This window comes from Trichosurus vulpecula, chromosome 6, assembly GCF_011100635.1.
Source record: "Trichosurus vulpecula isolate mTriVul1 chromosome 6, mTriVul1.pri, whole genome shotgun sequence".
NCBI lineage: Eukaryota > Metazoa > Chordata > Mammalia > Diprotodontia > Phalangeridae > Trichosurus > Trichosurus vulpecula.
In genome coordinates, this window is record NC_050578.1 from 277,717,076 (window position 1) to 277,743,269 (window position 26,194).

At 49.8% G+C, this 26,194-nt stretch overlaps 1 protein-coding gene and 1 long non-coding RNA gene across 4 annotated transcripts in view; both read right to left on the reverse strand.

Annotated features, from left to right (window-relative positions):
* CHKA (choline kinase alpha) overlaps positions 1-24,443 on the reverse strand; it is a 40,227-nt gene extending 15,784 nt beyond the window's left edge. For 2 of the 3 annotated variants that reach the window (XM_036763362.1, XM_036763363.1), the window contains exons 1-2: positions 24,067-24,443; positions 7,365-7,476 (exon numbers count right to left, since the gene is read on the reverse strand). In XM_036763362.1, the coding sequence (XP_036619257.1) occupies positions 7,365-7,476; positions 24,067-24,443 (489 nt within the window). Of the gene's footprint in view, positions 1-7,364; positions 7,477-21,762; positions 21,865-22,171; positions 23,262-24,066 lie in introns of those variants that run through there. The other variant, XM_036763364.1, reaches the window with a different exon arrangement.
* Positions 347-3,938, reverse strand: LOC118853345. The gene is made up of 3 exons (XR_005010673.1): positions 2,702-3,938; positions 829-927; positions 347-386 (listed from the first exon to the last, which is right to left on the reverse strand). It is a non-coding gene; the product is annotated as an uncharacterized LOC118853345 (long non-coding RNA).
* Positions 24,444-26,194: the final 1,751 nt, after the last annotated feature.

Consider the following 26,194-nt stretch of genomic DNA (forward strand, 5'->3'; position numbering starts at 1 on the left):
AAAGGTGCTATAGGTCAAATCCCGTTACAAGGAAAGCCATGACAACTCCAAGTTCGGAAAAATCTATTTCTAAGCCTTGACCTCACCCTAAAGCAATCCTGCTCTGTGAATTCAGTGTGGTAAACATTCCAGCTCTGTCCTTTGATAAAGCACTGGCTCCTTTGTTGGGAGGCAGCTTGGTGCACTGGACAGAGTGCTGGAGTCAGGAAGACCTGAGTTCGAATCCTACTTCAGACACTTACTAACAGATATGCTACCCCTGGACAAGCCAAATAACCTCTCTGGGAATCAGTTTTCTCACCTGTAAAATCAGGATAAAAATAGCACCTACCTCACAGGGTTGTTGTGAGGGTCAAGTTAGAATGTGTATAAAGCATTTTGCAAACCTTAAAGAAATATAAATGTTAGCTATCATCCACTGCCTTAGAACCAGACTCCAAACGTCCCGTAAAGAAATCTCTCCCCTCCAGCTAGATGATGTTTTTAAAGAGTAGGGAATGACTCTTCCCCAGCCATTAAAGCCTGGCACTGGGCAGCCCAGGAGGGCACGGCAGGCAGGGGAAGGTGCTGGGGAAATGCCGGGCCTCTCTCTAAGGCTGTACGGGCGAGGCTGTGGGGTCAACCCAGGTGTGCACCTGGCTAGATGTGGGTAACCTCCCCCTCCCCCATCCCTCCCTTCTGGCCCACACCACCGCCCCCTCCAACCTCCCAGTGTTAATGAAGCTACTCGAGGACAGCTAAACCAAAAGCTACGTGCCTAGCTGCCTACAACGTGTTGTAACGGGATTTGACCTGCATACAAATTCTAAACAGAGCTACGGTCATTACCTCACTGTTATAACAAGAGCTGTATCTTCTCGGGGGTGACACAGTTAAAAGGTTACTCTGCCAATGGAAGAAGCCCCTTTGCCTTACCTAATGGTGCTCCTGAAAGAAAGTCATTCCATCCAAAGTTACAAATTGCTTCTTTTTCTCAAGGCCTGAAAGGCCACACCATTTCTCTTCATTACGGCCATCATCCCTTTTTACAATTAGCTCCTTTACAAAGGAATCTCATCTCCCTCCTCCCCCCCTCCACCGAATGGGAGATGCAGCAGCACCACCAGGAAGGCAACCCAGCTCCAGCCTGTTTCCTCAGTAGAGAAGACAAGACTTCTCCAAATCATGTTGGGGGAAAATGGAGGACAAGGAGCAAGAGCCAGATGCTGAGCTGAGAAAAGACAGGAGGAAATCTCCTTTGGTGAGGATGGAGAGACACCCCCAAGCTAGTCAATTCCACCAGCTCTTTTCTCCCCCACAAGAGTTAAAGAACTGGGAGGAAACCTTGAAATTCTACCCAAGGGACACACATGGATTTTCAAGATGGGTAAATCTTGGACTGACAGGACTTGGGTTTGTTGTCAGAACTGTCTTTAATAACAGCACCCAATGAGATCTCAGGTGCTTATGGGCCAGAAAAAACGGCAATCTCATTTGTGAAGGAATCCATTTGAGCATTTGTGGGGAGGCAGCTCATCAATAAATACTACTGCAGCTGTGGAAATAAAATGTTCGCAGCATAGCGGTGGCTAGAGGTGGTTTCCTCTGATATTCTGGCCATGCTGAGCTAAAGAGGAGAGGAGCTTGAAGCTAGGGCTGGCCTTTCAGAAGCAGCTCATGGGAGGCAGACAGCCCCTACGCTGTCCACACCTGGATTCCTAGGGGACAGGATTATAGGAACTCAAAGGTCATTTCACAGAAGACGAAACCCAGAGCCGGCAAAGTTAAAGTCATATATGTACAGGGGTCAGCCGGAGCTCCAGGACCAAAGGAATTTGCAGTAGGGAAAGCAATGTCCCTCTCCTTAGCCTGGATTATCCTTTTAACCCAAGTAAGGCCAACAGTGTGTGGCTACTAAGGGGAGCTGAGAAGAAAAGGCTCCATCCCCGGGCTTCTAGCCTTTGGGCCATCACTGAATCCTGGACCCTCCCAGAAACAGGGGAATAGAATTCCTTTGGTGACAGGAGCTGTGCACTGGGTTTCAAACTTGTCATGTCCCAGTGAATCTTAAAATGCCAGAGGGAAAGTTTTCTTTGGTGAAAGTACCAGAAGAACTGGTACAAGGAGCAGGGACAGAGGAAAAACACTGGACTAGTGATTTCCACCCCTCGTCAGGGATGCACCAGAATGTCTCCAATTAAGAAATCTAATTTCAAATGCATTTAATGACACTGAAAATGTCATGTCCTAAGATCTGAGGGTAGGAGGTAGGGGCGGGCCTGATGTTAAATCCTGGGGGTTGGAGCTCCAGGGAGTCAAGTCTCCAACTTGGATTTACATGGGCAGACAGGATTTACTACATGTTCAAAGTGGTGTAGAGGAAGGAAGCCTCCAAACCTCCAATACTTCACCAGGATCCTGATAAGCGAGGGTCCCCATCAGGGACCAGGAGATTAAGCATCATTCTTTACTGAGGAAACAGAAACCAGGGGTCTGGTTTGCCTTGGCCCGAGGACCAAGCGTCCCCCACCCCCACCCCCCACCATGTGGACTGGCAGCTGCTGTCGAGCTCTGCAAACCCAGCCCAGACTTAGGGAGCTGGTGCTCCTTAAATAAGCGTTACAACTTTCTTTTTAAAAAGCATTTCTTGAAACCAAGAACTAAAAGAAAGAAATTAGAGCCGTAGAGAATGCTCCCACTTCAGAGGTCTCATATACTATACCGTGAATCGTGTCTGTCACCTGGAAACCAGAGTGCTCTAGGCACGATCGCATGGCCAAGCCTGCAGCAGAGAACACATGCACATACAGCTAAAGTGGTACATTACCCTCCAAATCCCTTCGCGCCACCCAGCACAGCCACGTCCCCATCCGAGGTGCTCGGCCAGGCACCAGGCATCTGTGTTTGCATCATGCGACAAACCCCCACACATTTAGGACCAGCAACACAAAGAGACTTGGATTGTCGAGATGAGACAATGGAGCTGCCCCAAGGAGGCACCAAAGCAGGTATGGAAGGACTTTGGGCAGTGATTTGGCTGCCATCTAGGCTCCGGGGTCAGCTCAGGGATGTGGACACTTAGTGGGCACATACAGTACCAGGAAGCCTTATCTGTAGAGGAGAGTCAGTTTGGGCCGAGATGATCAAAGCAGCTTCGGCCTGACTCCCTCCAACCGAGTGGCACTGTGCTGGCTGGTTTGGGTTGGTTTTTTTAAGCAACCAAACAAAAGTAAATGTAACTGAGTCAGTGGTCCTATTAGCAACAAAAACAAATTGAATTCAAAGTTATTTCTAGTTTGTGGCAACTTATTGTTATAAAGTGTTCATCACACAAAGGAAACCAGGTTTTCATGGACTCAAGGGAATTAACAAAACCAAGTAACTTTCTGAAAACTGTGATCTGTTACTAGGGGTGCTCACAAAGCGGTACGAGACCGCCACAGTCATTAAACTTGTGAGACCCCAAACTGAGGGGGGAGAAAATAAGAAGAGCCCCTTTGCTTCAGGACAGAATGCTTTACAGTTAATGGTCCAGAGGCTACCACAAGCAAATATTGATATTCAATTCGAAAGGAGGGAGGAAGGGAAGGAGATTGGTTTCCTGAGAAACCAGTTGGAAAGGTAAAAAGAAAAAAATGTTGTCTCCCAAGTATCTTTTTTTGAACTATTAAAGCATATCTGCCTTGGGCCTTGAATCTGTTTAACTTCATTATGGTTAGTACTCAAACAAGCACTAATGTTAGCATTCTACCGTTAAAAACCCACAATCGAGAGGCCCCTTGATGTGTATGGATACAAACATTCATGCCAAGGGACTGCCCATAATGGCGAGGCCAAATCTTCCCATTCATGCACAGGAATTGGTTTAAACAGAGAATCAAAATTCTGCCTGAGGAAGGTACAAAGTGTTCCTCTGAGGCCAACGCAACCAATCAACAGAGGTTCCACCGAATGAGCGTTACAGACTGACCATTCGTGTCTTCCCAAACTGGTGACGGATGGTTTGTAAAGCTGCCAAACCGGCTGCTCCTCTTCCTTCCCAATAGCAGAAAGGAGAGATTCAGGCTGCAGGCACAGGGCACCAGAACTTGTACATTCTTCTTCCAAGTTCTCTTCCACCAGCTAGGTGGTGCCCTTCCTGAATGGCAAATCGTCCTTGCCCTTGGCACTTCTCTGAGTTAGAACACAAACTGCCCTGCTTTACTGAGAGTTTGACTTGTCCAGCTCCCTCTTCCCAGTTGGTCTGGTTTGTTACAATGGGGGCCTTCCTCCTGCATCAACCCTATTGAGAATTATCAGGAGTGAATTTGGAATAGCTGCATTTCTATGCAGTTTTGTGATTAGGTCCCAGAATGTTTAATACATTTTCTAGGGCTGCTGGAAATGTTTAGCTTTTTGAAACAAAATAAAACATAAAGAACAGTGCATGAATGTCTCCTCGATCTTGTTTGTGGTACTTGTTTTGAAGGAACGAGTTGGCTCTAGCCTGCCTTCCCTCCCCACCCCCCACAATGTGCACATGCCACCTAAATGCTCACACAGATCCAGCCCCAAAGAAGTCTACAGAACAACAGTGAAGAACATTACTTAGGTTTCTCTTACGTAGAAACAGTTGCTGAAGAGGCAGGTGTTTGGGCACAGAAAGTGCACCCCCCCTCAGGGCAATCTCAAAGTTTTACCTGGACTCTGCTACTTAAACCTTAGTGTCATTTCATTGCCACTATGGAAATAAAGGAGATTAGACATCTCAAAACACCCAGGAGACCCGGTTTTTGGCCCCCTCCCCCACTCGTACATACACTTCACCATCACCACTGGGGGAGTCTGGCCCAGGTTAACATGTTCACCCACTGAAATGACCTGGGGGACAAAGGAACAGTGAGCAGCACCTGTGTCAGCAGCCCTGGCACACGCCTTGGGTGGCAGGGCTGTGTTTATGCAGCAAGGCCCATGGTGGCAGCTGACAAAAGTTACATTGGAATCTATTCCTTTGTGAAAAGCCATTCCAGGAAAGGAATGATTAAAAATTCTGCAAAGCAAACCCTATTTTCTAGTGATTCCATCACAGAACTGGTCATATGGACTTAGTGAGGCAGGGCCATGAGGATTTGAGGTGAACCCCTCTGGAGTGTGGCAGCTAGAGCCTCAGACCAAAGGCACAATATTTCTTATTCTCAATTCACATCCTGAGCCTGGCTGCCCTTCATTTTGTCTGAGATTTGCCTATAGTGTTTAAGAGTCAGACTGGGGGCTTCTAAGAGTCAATACCACTCTCACACATCAAGGGAAGATGCCTTAAATTTAAGGTTTCAGGTCCTACAAAACAGTTTGTCTTAAAAATCTAAATTTTATAGGTCCAGAATGCTATCAAACAAATCTGCTTTAAAAAGTTACTATCTATATTCATAAACTGGAAATAAAAGTCTGCAGGGTGGTGGTCAGTATGCTGCACAGCCCCAAGAAGAAGGGGCCCAGTGCCCGTCTCAATGGTCCTGGGCAGTAGTCACACAAATCTCCCCCCTCCTCCATGTGGGTAGTTTGAGGCAGACCGGCCTACCTCACCTGGGCCTGAGTCCTCTGGGAATGGAAACTCCTAAATCTTCTATTGGCCAAGGAAGTGACCGGTTAGGTAGGTATTTTGTAGCCGAAGCATTTGGGGATATTTCACGGCCAGATATGATAGCAGCATTTTTTGCTTAAGCATCTCCAAAGAATTTCCCACTTTCAGTAGGTGGCCATGGCCATCTCAGTCAAAGCAGAAATGCTTAGTTCTGTGGCACAGTAAGGTGTGAGGTGCCTCTCCCCTAACCCTGGGGTGTGGCCCTTACTCATTCAAGAATGAATGAAGTGTGGGTTGTAACAGAATTCAAATTAAGCTGTATTTCAGAAGAGCCTGGCTCTCAGTAATACAGTCAGGACTGCGATGGTTGGTTTGGGCTCGGAATGCCAGGCGGCCTGTGAAGTCATTAATATTTTCAAAAAGGCACAAGAAATAAATGGGCTAAAACAGAACCCCAAAGTGCTGGAGAACGTGCTGTTGCTTCTTTCATATTTACTTGGAGGCCTGAACCTTCTAATTACAGGTACCTTCAGAGCTGACACAGCCTGCTTGTGATACTGCAAGCCCTCTAGGACCATCTATACCCTGCCACGGGCCCAGGTGGGTGCTCTCAAGAGTTCATTGGGTCATTCTTTCTTTGTTTCTAATGTGGATTTTCAGGGGTCAGGAGTGAAGCTAACAGACCACAGCCCCAGCCATGCTCACAAGAGCCCATAGAACCAAAGGCCCTGAGACTGGTGTTGTAAAATGCCACTGTTCAAGGGAAGGAAGGACCTAAAAGTTCCCCAAAACAGGACACTGTTTCCAGCGTGTTCACATCTTGGTCATTTTCATATCCTGACACAATGAAAAGGAAAATTGCATAATGAAAGGGCCTATTCACACAGAAGTGTCTCCCTCCACTGAAAGAACATCCGGATCACAGGGAGCATTTTTATTCTCAGGCAAAGATGCCAGGGCAGCAGGGCCCAGTAAGGCTGCTCGGGAGTGGTGACCATGGCACCGGGACACACTGACTCTTCTCAGCACCCAGAAAGACCACAGGGTGAACAGAGAGAGCACCTCCTAAAAATCTGTCAGACCTAATTGACACACCCTTCTACAAAAAGGGCTTTGTACCCAGTTAGGGAGAGGGACTACATATGACAGTAACAAAAATTGCAAGGAGAAACCTGCCAGGTATCCAGGCTTTCCCTCTGAGTAAAATGCCAATTTTGGTAGTTCTGTGAATGGACCCTTCCAAAAGCAAGCCAAGGAAATCAAATATGCTGACATACAAAGTTCATATTGACAAACATTTCTTTTTATGGTCATTAAAATGTTAATTACATAGCTTAAATATTCTGGAAAACAAATATTTAGGATTCTACATTTGCAAGCTAAAAACACTATAAAGGAGGCAATTCAGCAAACAGTGGCCTTTCACACTCTAAACTAGGCTACAGTTTTGGGCAATCTAGGAATGATGGATTATGAATCTGTACCTAATTCAAAGCTCTTGCCTCAAACCTCTGAGGGCAGATGGAGCCTGTGTCGTCTTAAGAGACCCTTACGGGCCACGGAGGCTCTGAAGAGAACATTCTCCTAGGTTTTAGAAAACACAGCTTTGATTTATGCCTAGCCTACCCCTACAGCCCTAGAAGACAGTGGGGTCTGGCTTGGCAGGAGGTCCACACCAGGGCAATACCAAATCAGAACAGGAATGGAATTAGAAAGGGCAGAGCAAGAAATAAGGTACTGTCTCACCAGACTCCAAATGACTACATCTCAACAGTGCCAGATTAGGCCAGTCTCCTCCTCCCCCACTCCCAAAGAATCTACTCACCATCTGTAGAATGGCACCATACAGGCGCAGAAGCACTTTCCGGGGCTCGTCTGAGACAGACTGGACAGAGTCAGGTAAGGAGCAGAGGAAGAGCATGTTGCTGAGGCCACCTCTGTTGGAGAGAAGAGACAACAGGGTCATTTTGACTACTCTTGGATTGATGCTGATTTTCTCCCTCAAGATATAGCTCTTGGAACATCGATTAAAGACCCAAGGGAGCAACCCAATGGTACTGAATGGCCATTAACACATGACAGCATTTAATTACTGTAGGGTTCCCTCATACTCCCATGGCCCAATTCTCAATCAGCTTCAGAGACATTTCTGTAACTTCTAACTACTCCTCATAGGGCACTCTTTAAACCTTTTCCCTCCATAGTTCCCTCCATAGCTTGCTAAATGCAAAAAAGGGAGGTAAACGTTTCCCTTTTGAAGAAGTTCCAAGAATCCACCCACTGCTGATGAAAACCTCTTCCTCAATCATGAGCTCACCTTGATGGACTGCAAATTTTCTAACAACTTAAAGTGTTAACTTCTGGGGGGCTGTTAGGGAGAATCCAGCCCTCACCATCAGTGCCCAAGCCCCTAGGCTGTCTAACAAGCAGGAGAATGAATCAAGGTGTCCAAAGAAGAGAGAGATTAAGTGTTTCCACAAAGAGAGAACACCAGACACGGAAATGAGGAAGACTTGGGGTTCAACCCCACTTCCGATCATTATGATGAATATGACCCTCGGCAAGCCAAAGTATCTTTCAGCCTTCAGCTTCCTCATCTGTAAGATGAACAGTAATTCACAGACCTGTAGCCCGTGGACCAAAATAAGGAGCGTTACCAACTTTAAAAGAACATGACTGTCAGCCAGTGACACTTAGTACTGTGACTGTTCCATGAGCAGTGGTGTGGGGAAGGCTGCAGAGTTAGTTCATCTTGGAGATCTCTTAGATGCAATACAGACAGAAAGAGGAGACAATGAGGGGTAGAGCAGCCACCGTGGGTCACGCTCGTGACAGTGAAGCCTGAGAAGCACCTGGGCCCAGGCAAGGCTTTCCCCATCGGTGCCCCCCACATTCACAACTCAGCAACAGTGCTGTCAACTGGGGTATTTCTTCCATCTAGGAGCCATTCGCCGATGCACGCAGCAGTCTTACATTGCAATGCCAACAGCCCGCTATACACGGGAGCTCAAAAAGGCAGAAAAGGGAAGTCTAAAAGACTTTTTCAAATGACTCTGGAACCCCATGCCCTAACGAAGGCTATGAAAACCAAAAGGATCAAGACAGTGTGACATCTTCCCCCTTGGCAGGAGCAGGTGCCTACTTGGGACGATATAAATCTGACTAAACCATTGAGAGTCGAATGTGATCGTCTCCCAGGAGTCACAGAGTCAATGTAGTCAGCCTAAGCAAGTTTACTCAGGACTAAGAAAATTGCTGATCTGCATTAATTCCAAGGGTTCAAATGCCAAAAGCGTACATTCGAGGCTTTCCTAGGGCAGCATATTTCAACCCCCCTGCATTTATGTACAGCCCAGGTCCTGAGGACAGAACTAAGACTGGCCACAGGAGGGAGGACTGATAAAAAATGACAGCATGCCCTTTTTCAGAGACCCTCAGAAACTGAGGTAACTCATGTAGCTGGGCAGCCGGAGCCTGGAGGGGAATCCCAGCTGCTCCTCGTGTGACCCTGGGGATTCTGTTCTGGCCTCAATCCCATCCCCGTAAAGATTCATGCGTGAAGACCTTGAAGGCCTGAACTCTGGGGTTGGAAGAGAGGGAGCCCAGGACGACAGAACGCTCTCTGGGCTGGCTCGCCAGTACAGACTATGAGCCAGCAAGCCCACATTTGGATCTTCCAAAGTTTATTTTGGTCAACAGCAGCAGCCTTTTCTCCTCAAGTTTCTCCTTAGTCGAGCCCTGCTTTTCCTCTGGCCCCACAAAAGTCTGACCAAGCCAAAAAAATGTTAAAAAAATGAGAAACTAGTAAACAGATAAACACAATTTAGAACAGTAGCTGAATTCAAAGTCACCATCGGAAAGTCATTTCTTAAAGAGACCACTTGTCCTGGCCTCTGGTTTCTCCTTATACACAGCAGGCTAGCCAGCCAGGGACAAGACTCCACCAGGAGAATCAATCCAGATGATTCCTGAGGGGTGGGGTGTCAGGAGGACAGCTCCCTCATCCCTTGGCTCCTCAATCTACCTCCTACCAGAACTATAGTCTTTCTGATTCAAAGGAAGGAACCGATCAAGATGAATTTACTGTGTCTAAGCTCCTTATCCTCTCTGTGGTCTTTGGTGAAAACCACCTAGAAAAGCAAAGGCAGCCAGGACTTCTCAAATTCAGCCAGGATAAATCTCAACGTAAAGTCCCCAAACAGCTGCATTAGGCAGTAGCATCATTATGCCGTGGGCCACATTCTGACACAACATTAGAGCAATCCATACTCACTGGTCTATTTAATCTTGTGAAGACCCAAAAGTACAAACCTAGAAAACAATGGTTACATGATTTTTTGAATAAGCGTAACAAGAGAACAGAAAATTCCATCACGGTGTATAGTTCACATTTTCCACAGTAAAGCAAAGTAACTTCCTCAGCTGGCCATTCTTCTTGCCAAGCGGCCTTCCAGTCCCAGTGACTGCCACACCGATTACCCTGAGCCCAAGCTACAACTTCGGGCAGTGTTTCCTGACAAAGCTGGGGAGACCGTCCAACTTCCTTGGCTGTGAAGAAGGGGACCAAAGAAGTAATTTGTCCAAGGCGGCAAAAGCACAATGGAAGACTCCTGTCTTCCACTAAACCGCTGTCTCTCATTAAATGGTTTTAGTTTTTTATCGAGAACACAGTGAAAAAAAAAAAAAAGCAAAGCCTAGTGTTCTTTGCCCACTTTTCACTGCTTAAGTAACTGCCCCTCCATAGTCACAGAATCACAGAGTCATTGGGGGTGAAGGGAGAGCCAAACAAATACGACAGGAAGAAAGTACTGGTCTGCTGGACTCCTGGGACCAGGAAAGGAATGATTAAGTTGCTTGCCTGGTATTCATGCAAGGAAGGGTTTGGGTGGGTGAGTGGGAAGGAACCACATGCCTGGGAAAGACCAAGTTCTTGAGAAGGCAAGTAATGTTTTCACCTAAAAAATACAGGGAAGAAGAATCCATCTGAGAGTTCTTAGATGTTTGTCCAAAGCCAGTCAGCTCTATTGGTACGAGCTTGTTCAAATTCTATTGTAGTGCCAGACATGATCCAAATGGGCTTCTGGTCGCCAAGCAACAAGATTGGCACCACATCCAAGGGGAGCCTTCGTCCCCTTCCTGACACACTGTTAAAAGTGCAGCTAAAAGCTTGAGCAAACAGATGAACTACTGTTCTCAACCAGCTTACTGAATTCACAGTTTATCCCTATATTCCTGAATGGGCAGGCAGGCCAGCTTGGCTTAAACCAAGGTTCCTGACAACCTGGGAACCGTCACCAGCTGTCTTCTTTTTTGTGTAAGCTTGAACACAATGACTCCTTTACAACTGTCACCCAATAGGCTTCAGCTTCAGGAAGGTAACTGTCAATGATGCACTCAATAGGAAGAGGTCACTGACCCCAAGGTTAGAATGGCCAGCTCCAATGATATGCCTGGGAATGGAGTAGGAGGGCATTGTGATGGGGATGGTGGCAAGAGCTCATGAGACCATTCTGGTCTAAGATTTGGGCACTCTACCCTGAACTTAGGATCCATGCCATGATTTCATGGGTCAAAGTCTACAAGATATCCAACTGTCAAAATATTCTATCAAATAAAACAAACTCAACAGATTTCAAGCCTCACAGAGTAAGTGCCCTAAGAAGCAGGAAGCCTGAAAGGACAAGCAGGAGTCAGTGGGAGCAGCAGCCTGCTCTTCTGGTCAACAAGAAGCATTTCACCATTTTCAAACCCAGCACTGGGCTCCTGGCATGCAGCAAATGGCTCAAATGCCACATCACAAGAATATGAAAGTAGAAATACATTCTGTGGGGAAAATGGAAGCCAAGGAAGCCTGGGCACTCTTCAGCAGCCAGGACGAAAATTCCTATCACCAGGTAACAAAGCTGTGTGGGGCAAGTGGTCTACCAAACCCTAAAGGATCACGTCAATCTGGGAGGTTCTTATTAAACTCTACTTTAGAAAGGCTCTTGTGAATAAATCTGTTTGCCTGAGAAAGCCCTTCTCTCTTAAAGAAACCAACAAGTAAAAACCAAGTTCACACAGTAATTTGTAAATAGGCGAACTCCCCCTGAATGTTTTCTATACAAGTGAGAAAAGTGACTTGGCTCTTCAAGTTATCCACAGCTCCGTAGGTGTCTAAGACTTGGGAATGCCATGTGAAATCCCCCAACACGTATGGCAGAAATCCCAAAATGACTGCCGTGCTAACGCAAGCAGCAGAAGGGAGCCAGTCAGATGTTCTCAGCCTGAGCTGCTCTACTCCAGGGCTGCCATCAGTGGCGACTCAGTGCCCACCAACGACAGCTTCGCTTACATGAGAGTAGTTAACACATGCCACAGGACAGATGGCAAATTAAACTAGCAACTATATCTGCAGGAATTTCCCCCATTCACCCTAATTCAGCCGTGTGGCTCCAGAGCGCAAGGCCACTGTGTCTTGGCCAATATCACTTCTCTCTCCTCTGACACCAGCGGGCATTGCCTTCTCTATGCATCTGGCAACTACTGAAAGGATGCCCCGCCTTCTTGTCAGTGAACTGACCAATAACACGCAGTCATATGCAATCGCCAGCTGCTCTCTGGTATTTCCAGGCACCGGCCTGCTTTTCATGGCAATTTACTCAGCAGGACTGAGATGACCAGGTTGGAGCGGCAGAGATGAGGGCTATCAGGGTAGATCTTTCTGTGCAAATGAGGGCAGAGGGCAGCATGGGAACAGCGAGTGCTTCTGAGTGAAGAGGCATAGACATCATACACAGAAGCACAGCTTGGAAGCCAAAAGGCCTGGCCTAGTAGAGAATGCAGGACACCTGGAGTCAGACTTCAGATGCACATGGGTAGGATTCGGGACTCTGCTTCCTCATCAGACCCCACAGTCCCTCATCCAAGCCTCTACAAAGTCCCTTCTCCTAGAAACCCAGGAAGCCTGAGACTCACTGTGGTTTCTGCTGTCAGAGCCTTCAGAAGATTCAATGATAAAGAGGAAACTGTGTGAGACTAACTGGGGGACAGCAGGCGATGTACAAACGGTCATGTGTGACTGGCCAGGGCTGTGCCTCAGCATTTAGTATTAAACCTGGAAGGAGGGGGGAGGCATGAATCCTCCTGGCCCTTCTGTCCACTCACCTCCTGTCTCCTACAGGTAGGATCGACTTACAAAAAGAATGATTTGATTGCAGGAGAAATCTTTGCAAACATTTCAAATGTCTCAGGATGAGAGCCCCACCTCCTGCCCTCACTGAGAGCTAACTCAGCACAGCCTAACATTTGTTCCCAGACTTCTGAAGAATGTTCTAAGTTCTCCCCCTCCCCCTCCCCTCCTCCCTCCCTCTTTCTCTCCCTTAGAGCAGAGGTTAGTAACTTCCCTGACTTAAGTGTCACCAAAGTGCTGAATATAATGCCTACTAGTCCCACTAGGAGATGAGGAAGGGAGTGAAAGAAAAACTGAAAGGAGAAAGGAAAGAGGAAGAAAAAAGAACTGAGAAAAATATATCCCCTAGAGAATAGAGGGGAACCCCCCCCCCAAAAAATGCCTCAGGATCCTCCCTGGGTACCAGTGTCCGGTAGAGTGCGGTGATTCCTGCCACGCACTGACATGTGGACAAGGGTAAAATCTCGCCTTTCCCATTAGTGAACAGCTCAGTGATGGAAAAAGGCTTCCTGAGTGCAGAGGAATCCACGGACACCTTGAAGCTCAACTGTCTCGCCTCCATAAAACCCTGAAATGCACCCTCTCGATCCATCTGATGGTCACTTGGCCTCTGGCCCACTGCCATGAAGGCTGTATTGGTTACTGATACAAGAAACCACCTGAAGGCTACGTTGGCACAGATGCTTTGTTCTGACTGGAGTTCTCTCCTAGGTCCAAATGCCACAGACAATTCAGATTTCTTCACTGACGTAGCCAATGTGCCCTTGCTCTGGCTCACCTTTTTATGACATCATCACCCAGTGGTCATTAGATGCTAGTCATTGCAGATGCCAACTTTGCCAAGCAGTCTTGTTGAGCCAATTCTGTGTCCAACAGGCAGTTTTAAAATTGAGACCGATGTGACCTACCCCCAGCTTGAAACACCCCGACTTCTCTCTAGCACATGCCCTCCGAGACATCATTCAGTCATCAAGGGGACAGCTGGCATTGTCGAGAAGTTACCACTGACAGTGAAAGCCACCCTGTTAGTTGCTTGTCAACACCTGAAGCTGGATTGTCCTGTAGAGACCCTCTTAGACTTGTCCAGAATTCATCTCTTTTCCTCAAAGCCTCCCCTCTTCCTGTCCAGGGCACTGCTGTCCTCCCAGTCACCCCACCTTCTATTATCTCTTGAACACAACCCTTTCTCTCTTCTGACACTGTCTCATCCCCTGGTACAGGCCTCAGCACCTTATGCTGGGATTATGGCAACAGCTACTGGGAGGGTGGGTCTGGCTGCCACTCCTGTCCACTCTCTACTCAGCTGCCCAAGTGACCTACCTAAAACACGGGTGTGAGCATCCCCCCGACACGCACATATTCAATAAACTCCAGTGGCTCCCTATTACATCCAGGAGCAAACATTAAACCCTCTGCTTGGTATTTGGAGTCCTTCGTCACCTGGCCTCTTCCCAGGCTTCTCACACATTCACTCCCCTCCAAACACTGGCCTCCTCTGCTGTTCCTTGAACAAAACACTCCATCTGCCCCAATTTCAAGAGTTTTCACTGGCTGTTCTCCACATTCAGAACTTTAGTCTCCTTCACTCTGCCTCCTGGCTTCTCTTCTGCAGGAACTCCTACCCAGTCCTCCCCTTAACCTTGGGGCCTTCCCTCAGAGACTACCCACAACGTATCCTCTGCATGGCCTGTTTGTCCAGTGGTGTGCAGGGTCTTTTGCTTTCTTTGTATCCCCCGCACTTAGCACAGTACCTAACCAGTGGAGGGACGCGGCAGAGACCATACTCAGCTGGTTCAGTTGGCCAACTTGCTTTTATTTCCCTCCTTTTATTCTTTGGTACCAGGCTGGCTTGCTGGGGAAGAGAAACAGGAGCTATTTGAAGTGATGGGCTTGGTAAAACTCTTTAAAACACACGCTCCATGTGATCCTAGCAGCACCTCTTCATGTCGCCAATACCTGGTGCCTCTGCTGAAGATGCCCTCCCTCTGGGCACTTCAATGGGCCTCACTGATTCTTCCTGGGAACACTGAAGCTTATGGCCCACAAGTGGGTTCCCCAAAACATCAACAACGAATGCCCAAGAAAAAGGCCCATGACACTGCCCACACAGTCCCAAGACAGAAAGAAGCCACCCCTCCCATGTAGCCAGTTGTGGCCATTCGGACAGCCCGAGCCAGCCCACGCCAGCCCACCAAGGGCAGGCCGCAAAACTCCACATGTGGCTGTACTCCGTCTACTCTGCCAGTGATGCCTTTGGGTGAGGGAATTAGGCAAAACCAAGAAGAAAGTGCCCTAACTAGTCTCTGCCAAATAGATTTCCTGAGGTGCTTCTGACACTTGCTGATAAAAACTTGAGAGAGTATCTCCCTGGAAAGGCTTCCACTTCAGGAAAAGGTAGCTGGCCCCCCACAGCTGTTTGAGCATCTACTGGAAGTCAGACTGCAAAGGTGACTATCTGAACAAATCCTCAGCCTTCAGAAAGGTAAGTACTGATTCCTTTATTTATAAGTGGAACAGAATGCAAGATCAGTGCTTGGCATAATGCCTGTCTACAAGGCACATAGTAGGCACTCATTAAATGCTAGTCGACTGACTAAAGGCTAGTAAGATCAATTCCTCTGGGCCAGTAGTTGCTCACTTATTACATGCAAAATGTTCTAGAACCTGAAGGGGGGGTTAAAACGAAGCACAAGACCATCCATTTCATCACTCTTTCAGAGGTTTCCATACTTATTTGGCCTACTGCTCTCTTTTAAAAAAAATTACTCAGCACCCCCTAGTTTTTATTCAAGGCCCCCCAATTGCTCCCGAGGCTACTACCACTCCCCTGGCTCATTCCAGAGCCCCATAAGCGGGGCAGTATCGCCACTTTGGGAACCTATGCCTAGATGCAGGCATCAAAAGCCTATACTTGGAGTGAGACTTCCCACCTGCCTAACCCACCCTGCTGGGCCTGAAGGGTCTCCACCTCCCTCACAAGGTTGGGGTAAATGAGAATGCATATGTCAAGTACTTTATAATGCTTAAAGCACTGGATGGGATGGGTTCCTGATAACCACCCCCAAGGTGAAACATTCAAACCAGCAACACAGCTCAGGTCATCACCTAAAGGAATGCAATAGACTCTCTGGTGTCTTTTCTCTGTGCCTGTGACCTCCTCCATCTCAGCAGGCAAATTAGCCCAGGGCTAATTATGTTTACTACCCTGGCTCACATCCTAACTACAAATTCCTAAATATTCCAAAGTATCAACATTCAGGTTGCACATTTATCATTTTTCCTATTTTGACTGTAGTGTATACCAGTTTGTCCTTTTTAAATAACATCTAGGAGATTAAAAAAAAAAAGTTAGGGGCAGCTAGATGGCTCAGTGGATAGAGCCCTGGGTCTGGACTCAGGAAGAATGGAGTAGAAACCTGGCCTCAGACACATAGGGCAAGCTGTATGACCCTGGGCAAGTCACTTAATCTGTTTGCCTTAATCCACTGCAGAAGGAAATGGCAAACCACTCCAGTGTCCTTGCTGAAGATATCGATGTTTCTCTCACTGTTGCCTACTGAAGGCAAGGGCTAGCTAAGAAGCTGGTGTCTGACAAGACTTTAGATTTTTAGGCTATGGTTTAGAAGATAATAACCTGTTCCTGGCCAGGGATGGAGCAAGGAGTCTGGCAACCCAAAGGAGGGAGACAACTGCCTACCTGGCTACAAACTGGACACCAAAGAGGTTCGCTACAATAGAGAGGCAGAACAGCCATTCACAGGAGATGAAATTGAAGGAAGGAGCGAGCAACAGAATCTGTGGCCACGGCGGCTCGCATAAAATGCACCAAGTGTGAACACCACAGAAGAAACGTGAGATCCTGCTGCGTCAGGAACATCTGACCTCGCAGCATTGTATAACAGGAGCCTTGGTGGAAAAGGACCCGGCTCTGAACTCTATCTCTTATTCCAAAGTAAAAAAGAGACAATCGATATTTGGACGTGTCTAAGGAAATTCAGGAAAGAGACTGGGGGGAGCATCAGAGGCAGAAACCCTACTGCCTCTGGAATATACTACAAACAGCCTAGGCAGAAGGAAGAAACAGGAGGGGCTCATGGAAGCATAGTATAGCCATATAGGGGGACACTTCAATTTTGAGGGTGTGCACCACAGAATTCACTCTGCCTGAAGCAAAACAGCTGATGATTGTTTTGGCTTGAGTAAAAAGTGGCAGAACTGATGAAGGCATCTCCAAAAGTCTGTATCTGGACCTCACACTGCTGGGGTAGGAAAGGCAGAAAAAATGGATGAGAGAGAGAAGAAAGCGGGAAGGCCCCCTAGATCTGAGGAGGGCAGATTTCCAAGAGTCTAGAGAAAGGATCCTGGGACTTAAGTTAACTCTATGGGTGAAACCTGCCCAGAAGGGCTGAAATTCTGAGGCCACTCCATCCAATAAGAAAAGGAGAGAGCCTCAAAAGAGACTTCTGTAGACTTGAGGCACTCACCAACCAACTTAAGACTTCTAAGAGGCATGTTCAGAAAGAAGACAAAGGACTTTGCCATGCTTTTACGATGTTAGCAAGACTCACCCTCAGATTGACTCAGACAGTACCAAGCTAGGGACAGTAACATATGAGGTGACAGACTGGGAATGCTGGGTCAAGTATTGTACTGTTATACTTAATGGGGACAAGCACCTTTTGTGTCACACAGGCTTGAAAACATCATTTTGCAAGTACAAGATAGAGAAAACCTGGCTGGATGGCTGTCTGAGAAAGGTTTGGTGTCGTGGCAAACACCAATGGGCTCTTGGCACCCCCATGGATGATCTGTTGTCGAAGGGGGCAAAGCTGTCAAGAGCTGGCTTTGGAACTGGAAAATCTGAGCTCACATCCCAGCTCGGCCCCTGATCCTCTGAGCCTGTTTGCTCATCTGTAAAATGAATGAAATGAACTACAACTCTAAGGTCCCTTCCATGTGATCTGGAGAGGTTTTCTCCATGAACAAAGTAAAACAGAAGAGTGGGCATGAAGCTGCTAATCTCCACGGTGTGCATCCAAGTATAATATAATAATATACAAGACGCTTGTCACTTTCAAAGCTGCCCTCTGTTCTCTTTTATGGATAAAACAAGAAACCTCCCATAATCCTTTCTGAGGATGTAAAGCTTATTTCATTTGGCCCCAGCGGGCAGGAAAGGCAGATGGAGGGTTGCTTGCTGCAAGGTCTAACTTTCTGACAACAAGAGTCATTCCCAAGTGGAAGGGGTGCCTCAGGAAGCAGCAACCCCCCCCCCAAGCCTTCCAGCCAGGGCTACACAACCAGGTGCCTCATGAGGATGGACCAGACAGACTCTGAAGCCTAGATCTTGCTCTTTCCCTCAGGGAGTTCACAACGGAATTTTTCTGAAATGATTAAAATGAAGATAGCAAAGTCCTCTTTTCACTGTCTCTCCATTACAAGTAACTGGATGCTAAGTGTAATCCGCTTTTCTAGTTAATCAATCTGTAAGCTGCTTTCTCCATAGCAGGCCCTGTAAACCAAAGGTTTCATCAGAGATCTTCCTTCAGTGGGATCAGCATCCTTCTAAATCTTAAGCATCGATTAAAGAGATCCACAGATAGTAGGCACAAGCTATTGGCCAGCATCTCTGCTGAGCGTCCATACACCAAGCTCTCCTGCCAAGAGGCCATCGAGGAGGGGTCCAGCGAGTCATTTCTCCTCCCTGGCCAACCCACAATTGAGAAGCAGAGCAGCAGCAGGGCTGCTGGGGTCCTTCCAGGTCTCTGAGCCGATCCTGGACCCTGAGGCTTCTTCAGGCTCCTCAGGAGGCCGCTCGCCATTTCTTCTGCAACTTAAGAGGTCTAATTGTAAGACTTGCTCTTTCTCTATTCTCCTGCCTGTCACCCTCCACACCTTCCCCCCTCCGCCCCCCGCCCCACACATGTTCTTTTCCTACTGTCCTACAGTAGACGGCCACTTAAAACTCCACGAGTTGCCAAATTTGTCTTCCATATAGCAGCAGTGGCTACTGTGACAACTATCCATATAACTCATTCTAAAACAGAAGCATCAGGCCACTATTATTAACAGCTAGGTGGCCCAGTGGATAGAGGTCTGAGCCTGGAGTCAGGAAGATCTGAGTGCAAACGTAGCCTCAGATGCGAGTTGTGTGACCCTGGGCAAGTAAAATGAGCTAGAGAAGGAAATGTCAAACCACTCCAGTATCTTTGCCAAGAGAACCTCAAATGGTGTCATGAAGAGTCGGACAGGACTAAAATGACTCGAAACCAACAACAAAACAAGCACCTATCGTGACCAATACCGAAGAGAAGAAAGGCTCACCAGAGCAATCAACATCGAACAAGATTACTATGGGGTGGGGGGTGGGGGGCAGGGTTAGAAAACCAAGGGACAAGGAGATACACGGGACCTAAACAGAAGGCCATCGACGCTGTCAAGTCCAGATTACCAGTGTCAGTATCCAGCCCAGCTGGCACTTACATGTGATAGGGATATGGGCACCATGAGATGCAATCCAATTAGGAAGCATGAATTACATCCAGATGACTGCAAGGACTTCTATACTCTACCAAACGGCCTAATTAAATCCATGTTCTCTTCATTAGCACTGCTGAATAAAACATCCATCTTTATCATAGAAAGGAACAATTCAGAGGGGTTACCTCAATAATCTTCATAATGACCTCTTCACCTAGGGGAAGACCTGCCATCTCTAACTGAATACAAATCTCTGAAGTGCTGACTAGAACCAGGCGCTGGTGAGATGTGACAAAAACAGTCCCTACCTTCAAGGAGACAAACACAAAACACATAAAACAAACTCATTTCAAGAGGAAGAGAATGCTAACTACCACAACACAATCACCACAGCCTGGCTGCAATTCCAAAACAAAACAAAAAACCTCTCATTCATCAGGAATGAGCTTCCAGACCTGAGGGCACAGGGAAAACCTCCTACAGCAGGTCTCTCTCTCTGCTTTATCATCTCATCTCCTCCAAATAAGTCTAAGGTCCAATACCAGGTAAATCCTATCCCCCCCCCACTAGACTATGAAACCCTGTTGGACACCAACATGGACCTGAAGGTCTCTCCATCCCCAGGACTCTGCAGGTAATGCGATTAGACTGTAAATTGTTTCCTTATCACGAAGCTCCTATGAGGTGTCACTTCAGTAACAATCATGGAACTGGCTTCCTCTGGCTGGCAGGAGTCAAGTCTATGTCTCCCCTCACTCTCCTTAACCCCCAAGGATCACTCATTGGTCCAATCAAATGGCTCTTTCCAAAGTTCCTAACGATCTCTTAGTGACCCTCAGTCCTTGACCTCGGCAGCCTCTGACTGTTGGTCACCCTCTCCTCTCTCTAGGGTTTCAGGATATGCGCCCCCCCACCCCATGCCAGCTCCTTTGCTGGACCCTCCTCCAGACCTGCCCTCTAACCTCAGGGTTCCATCCTTGGCCCTCTTCTCTCCTTCTATACTTTCACCTGATAATCTCATCAGCTCCCATAGATTTAAAGACCATCTCTATTGGGATGATTCTCAAATGTACCTTTCTTTCTCCACTCTGTCTGCTGACCTCTAGTGTCTCATCTCCGACTGCCTTTCGGACATCTTGTACTGGATTCCCAGAGGACATCTTAAACCCAGCATGTCCAAAACTGAACTCAGTATCTTCCCCTCCTTAATGGGCACATGCAGCATGGCCCCCCACCCTACCCTGAACTCCTCACTATCTCTCACCCTTCAAATCCAATCTGTTGTCAAGCTTACAATGTCACCTCTGCAGCATCCCTCTCAAACATGCTCCTTCCTGTCCTCTGACACTGCTACCCTTCTGGTGCAGACCCCTATCACCTCATGCCTGGACTACTGCAATAGCTGCTGGGGGGTGGGGATGGTGCCTCCCTCAATTCTCACCCCACCCCAACCTATCCTCCATTCAGGCATCCAAGTGATTTTCCTAAATTCAGACCCAACCATGTCACCCTCCCCCCCAATCAAGAAACTATACAATAGTCTCCTGTGGCCTCCAGGATAAAATACAAAATGCCATTTGACATTCAAGGCCCTCCCACCTTTCCTGGCTTCCTATACCTCCCTCCCAGACATGTCCTCTTCCATCCAGCAGCTCCAGCCTGTTCCATGAACAAGGACCCCCCCCCCTCCCCCCATCTCTCAGCTCCGTGTATGCATTGGTAACTAAGGTTTTCTTTCTTACTGTTTTAGAATGATAAATTAAGTCTCTTTGATTGAGTCTTACTTGGTGCTAAACCCCAGGCCCACTCCCTTTTACTACTAGATACAAAGCCCCAGGCCCAAACCCCGATCTACTAGGTGCTAAGACTATGTGGGCGTGAAGCCCTCGGGGTCCTAAAGGGAGCAAAGCCCAGAGCCAACAGTAGGAGCCTCTAAGTTCTGGTGGCTCAGATGAAGTCCAAAGACTGTATAAAAAGAGAGAGTACAGCTATTTGCTTGAGGCTTTCACTCCTGGAGGAGCTCCAAGAGCCTCCCGGCTCCTCAACCCAGATGCTGATGGTTTCTCGGTAACTATGAATTGTGATCTGGTCTGTTTATATTGTGTATGTCTGTAATTTGTTTGTATTTGCTCTGACATTCAGGGTGCTGGCTTTTTCCCCTGAACTAAGTGAGTTTATATGTACATATTGGACTGAAATAAGGTTATTAACCCCTTAATGTTGCTTCCCTTAGTAAAGTAAAGGAGATCAAAAGAACCTGTGCCGGTCTTTCACCCCCACAGCAGCTGCTAGCCGAATTGTTGCCACGGTGTATTCTGTCTCTCAGGCCCCCAGGAATTCTCCCTCCTGAACTCCACCTCCTGACTTCTTTTATGTCTCAGCTAAAATCCCACCTCCTTCAGTTAATAATTTCCTACTTATCTTGTATATAGCTTGATTTGTATAAACACACTTGTCATCTCCCTCCTTGGATTGTGAGCTCCTAGCTGGCAGGGCCTGTCCCTTGCTTCTTTTGGTATCCTTCACACTCAGCACAGTGCTTGGCACATAACAGGCAATTAATAGCACTCACCACACAATGACGGACTGATGGTGCACCCACCGCATCCATTCCGTCTGAGATGAAAGGTACAAGGTAGCACGCTCAAACCATCACAGGTCACCACAATGAAGCCTCAAATCAGAGGTGAGAACAGATTCACAGGCATCTGAAAACACCTGAAATCACCCCCCCCCCAATCCTGAGGAGGGTCATGTCAGGAATAACACCAATAACTGCCCCATGTGGCCCCTGCCACCACTATCACATTCTTTAGGCCACTTATTTTTGGCTCCTTCTCCTAATTAAAAGCCCAGTAAGCCTCTTCTGGCAAAGCCCATCTCTGTGAAAGGCAGCTAGAGGCTGCACACTGCTCAGACAGCCCCGTGGTTTTTCCGTTCCCATGTCTTCCTCGGACACTTCTGCATGCTCTGGGAGATACCTGCCTAGGGAGGTTCACTAACAGCACAAGTAAGAAAGTCCATCTGGTGGCAATGAAACTCAGGACTAGACAGTACTCGTCAAGGGGATTCCACAGGGCCGTAGCTTCTAGGGCTATAAAGAGGAAGTGAAGGTCACATTGGTTACATGTGTTACGTTCTTGGCAGTCTGCTACAAGGCACAGAAATTGAAACTGACTAGATTTGGGCCTGGGCATTGCGTGGGTATCACCCTCCACCCCCAGTATCACCCCACTGACAACTGAAGAGGGTTTGATGTACTGTGTATACCTTTGATTTCTCTGCTGGCTGTACGGATTAAGGAGGCCATCTCACTGCACTCTGCCCATTGGGCCAGGTTACCTGTGTGCTCGGTGGGCTGAACCGGCCTCAAGCAAATCCAATGGAAAACCGTACAAGAATTCACACCCTAACCACCCTAAGGATTTTAAATAAAAGCTACAGATTCTAAGCCAAAGCAACCCATACCAAGGACATACCTTCTTTTCCCATGGACAAAGTTCCAAGACAGCAGTTTTCTGGATGTTTTACGATTGACATCTGAATGTGACTATCATAAGAACTTTCTTTTCCCTTTAAACATGTCTTTAAAGAGGCATACATTCTAAGGGTTTTTAAAAAGTATTCTTGGGAGCCAAAGCCTAACGACATCTCTTCAAACAAGAAAGAGGAACTGAATTCATGGAGATTCCCAGTACCCTGGGTCTGGGAGTTAGGTCTGCCTCTAGGATTACTCTTAGCAACCTGAGTGACCTTGGGCTCGGCTCCTTTCCTACCGGGCCCTCAGTTTCCCTCTGTATAAAATTACGGGACTGGATTCTATGATCTCCTAGGCACCTCCTGGCTCTCAAACCTCTCAGGGACACCTAAGTTCTAGAAATCACAAGTATGGATGTTGTTATGAGTCTGGGAGTTTCCCAGAAGGGGGTAGGGAAGCAGGCCTACCCAGAGGCAGTGGCCTTGGAAAATGAATTAGGTCACCAGATAAGGGACTGATCCTTCAGGGTCTTTTTGTGGGCAGTTCCAGTCTTCTCACACAAAAGGTTCCACCACTATCCCAAGGTTCTTCTCCATTCCTGCCCCCCCCATCCCCTCCCCCCAGGTGGCTCTCCCAAGAATACAGTGGCCCAAAGCTGCAGTGGGTGGGAGAAGAGTAAGGGTCTGTAACCCTTATTTATCGGGAGAGCCTTGCCTCCCCTCCCCCTCCCAAGGCCTGTGCAAAATTCGGGGCTGGCTTAAGGTTCCAACCTCCCCCCTCCCACTCACAGTCTCAGACCCCAGACTCCAAGTCAAATTTTGGGTTTGGTCTGGATAAGGGCTCGGGTCCCTTCCTGCTCTAGGGGTCTACGGTCCTAGGGAGCAGCAAATCGTCGAAACACCCTCCCCCAACCTCTGGGCTTCCTGACTGAACTGGGGGAGGGGGGGCTTGACTAACAGTACCCGAAGCACACCTCCGGGAAGCTGGAGAGGTCCCAGGACTTCAACAGACCAGGATCTTAGGGGGAGGGGATCAGGAAAACTCCCAGGAGCGGAGCCTCCTCAGTTTCCTTCTCCATAGGGGGATGTTCTTTCTCCGCGCCCCCCCCCCCGATAGAGGGAGAATGCTCCCTCCCTCCTAAGGGTGACACATCCCCTTTCTTCTTGGTAAGAGGGGGCTCCTCCCCCATCCCCCAGGGTCTGGGCTTCAGTTCACTACCCCCCACCCGGGACGAGGTCTCCGTCGTACCCCCAGGGTCCGGGCCTCAGTTTCCCACCATACACACGCCCCCAGGGCGAGGTCTCCGCCCCACCCCCACATCCCCCACGGGCAAGGTCTCCATTTCCCCCCCTCCCCCGTCCAGGCCTCAGTTTCCCCGGCCCCGCCCCCGGCCCTGACCTGACAACGCTGATGTGGAACTGGTCCTCGGGCAGCGCCCTCCAGGCTCCGGGCAGGAACTCCTTGCACCAAAGGTAGGCCTTGCGGCGGGTGCGGGGGTCGGGGGTCTCGTCCTCGGCCGCGTCCTCGGGCTCCTCCGGCTCCTCGTCCCGCTCGGGCGCCGGCACCGGCGGCGGCGGCCGGCAGAGGCCTCCCCCTCCCTCGCCCCCGCCGCGCTCCTCGGCTTCGAGCACCGCCTCCGCGTCGCGCTGCTGCGCCGGCCCCCCGCCGGGCGTTGGGGCGCCCCCTCCCCCGCCGCCCCCTCCCCCCCCGCAGCTCAGCAGCAGCCCCAGGGGCGCCGGCTCGGCTTCGCCGCCGTTACAGAACTTGGTCTTCATGGCGCCGGAGCGGGGCGGGCCGGGGGCTCGGGGCCGGGAGGCGGCGCACAAAGGGGCCGCTGCGCAGCGCGGGGAGGCCGGCCGGCCTGCGGGAGGGTCGTGGGGGCGCCTGGGCCGCAGCCTGGGGCTCGGGCGCGGGTTGGGTGGCCGGAGGGGCCGGCGAGGGCGGGCGGCGGCGGCGGATGGCGGCGGGAGCGGGAGCCCGAGCGGGAGCGGCGGCCGCAGCGGAGGTCAGAGCGCGGTCCGCGGCGATCCGAGCGTCTGAGGCGGTCGCGGGCTCGGCGCTGCCTACACCTCCCGGCGCGCGGCACGAGGAGCCCCCGCCGCCCGCGGCGTCACAGCCCGCCCGCGCCCATTGGTGCCCGCGAGATAGGCCCCGCCCCCGAGCCCACCTCGCGCCCAACGGCCGGCCGGCGCCGGGCGAGGAGGCGGGGAGAGCGCGGGCACCGCCCCCCGGCGCCTCGGGCTCCGCAGCCTAGCGGGGAGGGGAGGGCAGGGGGCGGGGCCAGGCCTGGCCAGAGGACCGAGGGGGGAGGAGGAGAGGGGAGAGCGGGGAGGCGGGGGGCGGGGGGAGTGAGGGGGCTAGCCTAGGGGGAGGGGAAAGGGAAAGGGAGGAACAGGTGGAGGGGCAAACGGAGTGGGAGGGGCTAGGCAAGAAGAGGGGAACAGGTGGAGGAGGAAACTGAAGGGAGGGGCTGGGAGGGAAAGGGTTAGCGGAAGGGAAGGCTGAAACGGGAGGGGGAGGGGAGGGGAGGGAGGGCTTAGGCGGAGGCGAAGAAGGAGAAGAAACCTGGAGGGCAAACAGGTGAAAAAGAAGACTGGAGGGGAAGCAAAATGGAGGGGAGAAACCCCCACTGTCGGGAGAGCGAGGACTTAGACCTGGGAAGGGGAGGGGGAGAAAGGAGCAGACAAAGGAGGGGCACCGGGGTGGGGGAGGAGAGAGGGGAGGGGGGTGCTTCCCTCCCTGCCCCCAATCCAGCCTGTAGAGGTCCCCGGGGAGTCCAGGAGGAGACTGAGAAGCGAACAGGGGGGTGGGTGGGCAAGGGGCGCTCCTGCGGAGGGTCAGGGACTGCCAGGACTTTATTGGACGCTTCGAAGATCCAGTGACATCAGTGCGGGAGCTGGCTGGGGTAGGGGGAGGCCAGGGGCCAGTGCAGTTCAGGATGACCTTGGGGAGGGGGCTCGGGCTCTCTGCGGGGGAACTGGCTGGGAGGCTCAGACATTGCCACAGCCGCCTGTCCTCACTGGCCGGAGGAGACACCTGGGTCCTTGAAGCAGGAGATGCCAGCTGGGCGGCATCTCGGAGCTTCCCTGCATCTCGGGGTGGCTGGGGCACAGGGCTACGCAGGGGCAGCTGTTCACCCTTCTAAGGTGCTGACTCCCTGCCAAAGAGCCAGGCAGTGTCCAGGGGATGGCCACAGACCCATGGCCGGCTGGTCAGTGCTGAAGCCAAGCAGCTCCTGCCCAGCTGCCCCGGGGAGCCTTGACCTCCACTGCCCCACAGCCCTCCCACAGATAGGCCTGATCCAGGGCTCCCGGCGGCTCAGACCAAAGGTGATGTTTACCGAGCCCTCCCGGGTCCTCAGCCATACTGGTCCCCATGCATCCCTTAACCTAATCTTGGTCTTCCCTCCCTCCCTGTGTAGAAAAGTCTGTTTTTAGACTTCATGCCTTTCTCCCGGCCCTGGAAAACCTGGGCCCTCCTCCCTTCCCCCAGATTCCAAGGATACCAGAAAGGTGTCATTTTACAG